At 42.2% G+C, this 5,569-nt stretch overlaps 1 protein-coding gene across 1 annotated transcript in view; it reads right to left on the bottom strand.

The window, feature by feature from the left end:
* Positions 1 to 5,569, bottom strand: part of LOC108765467 (thyroid receptor-interacting protein 6) — a 112,011-nt gene that overhangs the window by 1,377 nt on the left and 105,065 nt on the right. The window contains 2 exon segments of the mRNA XM_018514206.1: positions 3 to 61; positions 1,203 to 1,346. Coding sequence (XP_018369708.1) covers positions 3 to 61; positions 1,203 to 1,346 — 203 coding nt within the window.

Genomic DNA, 5,569 nt, shown 5'->3' on the forward strand with positions numbered 1-5,569 from the left:
CGATTTCACTATCTTGTGCCAGTCAGATTCGCAAATCGGCGAGCCCGATAGTAGGTAATATCTGAAATCGTGAGAATTGCGTGTCATGTAAAGGCTTTCTCGCCAGGTGAAGTATGTCCGAAAGTAAGGCTTGTACAGATACAGTGGATGCGTGTTCTGACGAACTTTTGTTCTGACGAATATGTTTTCTATAAGAGTGATTACACTGCGTGTGTGCAGTATGTCAGATAAACTCGTCAGAATAAATTTGTCGTTCAAACGAGTTTATCTCTTCGTCTGAATTCGTGTGACTTGCTGAAATGGATATTGAAACTAATCAGTTCGAAAATAGAAGTCTGTAGGATATAAAGGAAAAAGCTTATTATAACCGACATATCTTGCAAGAAATAGGAGATTAGTCGAGAAACAGTATTTTCTATTTCTTTCTCTTGAAACCCTTTATTCACACATATACAGTTCTTTCACACACAAATAAAATTTTTAATAATAAACTTTTTAAAGTATAAATCAATGTCGTTCATCTTGTGTAATTGCAATACTAATGTCCATTTTTACCAACGTAAATTAACTTTAATCTCGGTTTAATGTACTCTTTGTTCTTTTCTAGGATACATTCTAAATATCCTCTGCGAGGAAAATTTTACTCGAAATATATAGTAATGTAACATATACTGTAGTTAATATATAGAATAAAATCTTTTCTTTGGAGATAACGTTTTAGAATATAGCCCTAATTTTTAGAATTTAGAAAAAGATAAAAAGTAAGTCCTAAAAAGTTATAATCTATAATACATTAGTAGAAATAGGTATAAGGTCGGTATTCCAGGTTCTTACTTCAAGATAGTCTTAAGCAATGTTTTTGCTGAAACGGCACTCTGATTGGTTTATGACATATTAAAATTGTACTTACGATTAATATTAAACATAAGACTCGACTATGAATATCAGCTATAGTCGGTTCTTATATTTGAAATCGTCTTAATAATCTTTAGATGTCATAAGCCAATCGCAAAGCCCTATTAACATCTTAAGACTATTTTAAAATCAAACCCAATTATATGAATACCAGTCTAAGTACTTATTGGAACCACCTATTTCTCCTGTAGTTGAGACAGATTCGTTAGAATAAAAGTTCATCAGAACAAGCATCCACTGTAACCGTGGTCTACGAAAGGGGAAGAATTCATGAGCGAAAGACTCACCTGTCGCCGGAGACGAGCTGACCGCCACACTTATTGCAGTTGAAGCATTTCACGTGAAACACCGAGTCGCCAGCCCTCATGACCATTTCGTTCGCGGGTATCGCGTTGCCACAACTCCCGCAGACGCCACTGCTGCCAAACATTCTACGACAGAACCAAAAAGATTTGATTAAGATTTGGTTTCAAGATCGTGACACAACTGATGATTCGCGATATTCCGAAGAAAAATGCATTATCACGATGAAAGTGTTTCCGAGAACAGCCGCGCCAGATGTCTGACTATGGCGTCGGGTCTACAATTATTTTTCAACAATTTCGTTGACGGAACACATCGAGAGTTCGAATACCAGCGTGCCACGCCGCGATGCGACACGATGCGCTCGTATCCTGCGTTAATGGCAGTTAATGTTTGCGAAGCGGTTGTCAGCCGTATACCCGTTGGCTCGTAAAGTCGGCTGTTTATGCAGCAATTAGCTACGTAACGATACATAGGTATGTCGAATGGGGATTCGAGGTGAGCGCCACGATCCCACATCTCTCTCCAATGCACGACGGCGTAAGAAGCTCCTCCGTGAAGGGAGATGCATCCGACGCATCCGACGCACCGGTACATCGCACACGCACACTCAGCCATCATCCTCGATAGCGGATTCGAGAATGAAACTTGAAAATTCTGCATCGAATGGGAAAAGATTCGTTGGTCTAACCATCTATCTCGAGCCATATAAAATTGTTCCCCGAAGTCACAGCATACGTGCTACTGTCAAAATCGAACTTCGCAATTAACGCTAATGGAATATTTAATTAAATCGACTTTTGAAACGCGCGATATAGGTAGTCGACATATTGATGTCTGCGTCGGACTTTACTCCGAGAGCGCGCATAAGGCTGTTACGACGACGGAGCGGATTGGATTTGAGGTTTCTCGTTATTAATTTAATTACCGGCTGACAGTTCTATAATTAAATTGCTAATTTATCTGCCCGGGATCCACAGCTGATCACGCGGCCAGTATCTCGATGATTGCTCCCCCGAATGACGTTTCAATCTTTCCCTTTTTATTCTCTCTCTCTCTCTCTCTCTCTCTCTCTCTCTCTCTCTCGCTCGCTCGCTCTCGTTTTTCCCTGCTTTTTGTTGTTTTTTCTTTCTTCCCTTTTTATTTTCATTTTTTTGTGGTTTGTCTTCAATCGTTCGCAACGGTTCAATTATAAATGCGCGTTCTCTCTCTTCTGCTGCAAAATGTGGATGCAAACAAGCCCTGGCTCGGACGATTTTGCCAACTTTTCACGGCAAGAAAATAGCAATGCGCAAATTTTGAAATGCGTGAGACTTTCAAACGTGTTGTTACTTTCTCGTGTGTAAATCGACACGCAGTTCGAGAAAGCCAAGTGTCACATACGCGGCGTTTCGCGCATTAATTAAATACGATGATCGATCATAAGACGCGTTTTTTGTCCATCTATGTTTTAAATGCGAATTAAAAAGGATTGTCAGGAAGCTGTTATTCGAAATTCCGACGTATTTATCAATTCAATTATTCTCTCTCTACAAACCAATTAATCATTGATTAAAACTTTTGTGCGTTACATAAGATGTTATAAAGACGCATCGCTCGTCCCGCACGTGGGCGAGATACTAATCAAAGGATATCGTTTCCTCGGCAAGTTTCAGGCATCAGGCGTCTTGTAAATGAATCGAAGTGGTAGATTTTAATTGCCATCTCTCTTTATATATCGATTCGGTCGTGTATCTACTTCCGGGCCGAATCGCTCGCGAACTTAATAAGCGGAGATATGTAGGTATGCATCCCGCTTGGTCGAATCGCTCAGCGCATTTTCGATTTCTCCATAATTGCTAATTAGAGGCCGACGGCCAAGTCAATCAGCTAGAACGGATAGAAGGAATTATATAGCTGATGATCGAGGATCAGCCATAAAATCTGCTTCTCCTTTCTCCTCCTCCTCCTCCTCCTCTCTCTCTCTCTCTCTCTCTCTCTCGTTCTGGCCTCTTAATCGTCCGACGCCATTACCAGTATCATTATTCACGCGTGTTTTACGTGACCATTCTGGAAAGCTGATGACAAGCAAGAATTTTCGATTATCCGTGAGTCTTATTTATGACAGTCGTAAAAAATGTCAAACAGAGCGCGCAAATTATTCGTTATTTTACTTAATTATCGTTACTTGAAATGAGCCCCTTGGCTGGCTCATTAACAGTTTAGATGTATTTGACAACTATATTGATCGCAGCAAACGTGATAGTCGGAGCGGTTAATTAAAGTGCCGCGGTAGAATTTTTGTCGTTCCGACATTTGTATAGATCTTCGCCGTAATCAGAACGGTTGTATTAAATTAAATATCGAGTATTCCATCCTAATAGGCTGAGTGAGGCATTCTCGTGCCCCGCTGGTGGAGTAATTGATCGAAAGTAACTAGCGAATAACGGTTCAGCTCCGATGATGAATGACAACGAACACCGTCTGTTATGATGCGATATTATCGCGCGCCGCACAGCCGACTAATAACAATCTCTATATATCTTTGATAAAACATTGATCGCACCAAGATTTATCTCGCTCGCACGGAATCCGTACGTGTGTACTTAAACTTAAAACGTAGGAAAAATTCACAGCTAAATATATTTTGACTCTGAATATAGTTAATTACTTCCTGTACTTGTATTATTCGTACGGTACAATTTACGTTCTATTATAGTACACGATCTCCGGAGGAAAACCGGACTCGTTGAAGAATGCGCCGTAAAAAAAAAATACGATTTGCAATTTATATTTCTTATAATCTTCCACGGCCGGGTGGATCGGAAAAATTCGGCGATCCACAATGTAGCCGCTGCACTCTGTAGAAACGTCAAATACCGAGCCTCGTCGCCCGCGGCGTTTAATAATTTTAATGAGCGAAGTTCACTGCAGTCCGCACTAAGAGAGTAATTGGCGATTACGGCCGGCAGGGCGATCTTTAACGAGCGGTCTACGCAATTTCTAATTAGTTGATTTCACCAATGATAATACGAGTGCCTCGCCCTCCTTGTCCGACTCCTCTAACTTGATACGCAATTTGCGCGAACGCGGTCCCCCTTACGTTTTAATTGCGACCAACGTGTCAATCTTGCCTGCTCTAACAAGCGTCTCTAAAGGCGCGCTTCGCGCGTGTATGTTTCTGGAACGAAGCAGTAATTCGTGAATTGGATGAGATCTCCAGGGACTAATAATTAATCAAAATCGATCTATGAAATGAGAGAACACGATGAAATTGATATAAACCTCGTAATACGATTTGATTGTAGCATGAATATGTTGTTTCGTAATCTTGTATATATATATATACATATATATAAGTGCTCCATGATTCTCGATTATATCGCGACAAGTTATAAAATATAGCGTGACCCTCAATTTCAAAAGATTCGCGAGCAAGTGCGCCCTCCACCCTCACGGATTGCCCTCTCACCCAGGCACCCTCGCTCATTATGCGTGCCCCTTTGCCGCACACAGTGGCGCGTACACTGTGCCGCTAACAAGAGGGAATAAGAGAGAGAGATAGATAGAGAGAGAGAGAGAGAGAGAGAGAGAGGCACAAGGACGCGCGTACGCCGAAACGATGTATTCACACACGGAGAGCGCGCCCGTGTATGTAGGCGACCCCCGCCTGTTAATGAGTTAGACTACCTTACCCTCGGCACTTTAATTGTCTAAAGCACAAATTGGGCGGCTTTAATTAGCGTAATTATTTGGTTCGTTTGTCCGTTTATCCAAGATCCCTGTATCGAGCGAGGGTCGAGTGGGCCGCCGCCCCTCCCCCCTTTCGCGAGACTAAATGGATTCATTAGCGCTTTGTGCGATTAAAAATCCAAATTTCGGACCGGCACGACGGCCGGGACTCGTGCTTTTGTGCGGGAGCCTTCAATTTCATTCGCATCTTGGAACAGTCGTCCGCCATCGCGCGCGAACTTCCTTGACGATCGTCGGCAAACCGTGTACGGTATATTATTTCGCAATTATCCGATCTAGCCAGGATCTTCGACGCATCGTTTCAATTGTAGAATCTAACGATTTTATTTGTTCTTTACAAGGTCACACACGCGTGCAATTGCAAGGTTGCAGGTTGAAAGTTGTCACCTTTTCTCATTTTTGTGCAGCATAATAAACACAGCTTCCCGCACGAGCAGCACAAAATCTGCCGCGTTATGCGCGCGGTGGGCATATCCTGTACACATAACGGACGAAACACATTCTCTCGCTGCTAGCTTTAATTTTTCTAGATAATAATGATTAATCGCGCGGCCTCGGTTTCCAGTTTAATTAAAAAGCTATGCGGTCGCCACTCTTTCCGTTCCCCCTCCTCCCCCTC

Source organism: Trachymyrmex cornetzi, unplaced genomic scaffold (genome assembly GCF_001594075.2).
Source record: "Trachymyrmex cornetzi isolate Tcor2-1 unplaced genomic scaffold, Tcor1.1 scaffold490, whole genome shotgun sequence".
NCBI lineage: Eukaryota > Metazoa > Arthropoda > Insecta > Hymenoptera > Formicidae > Trachymyrmex > Trachymyrmex cornetzi.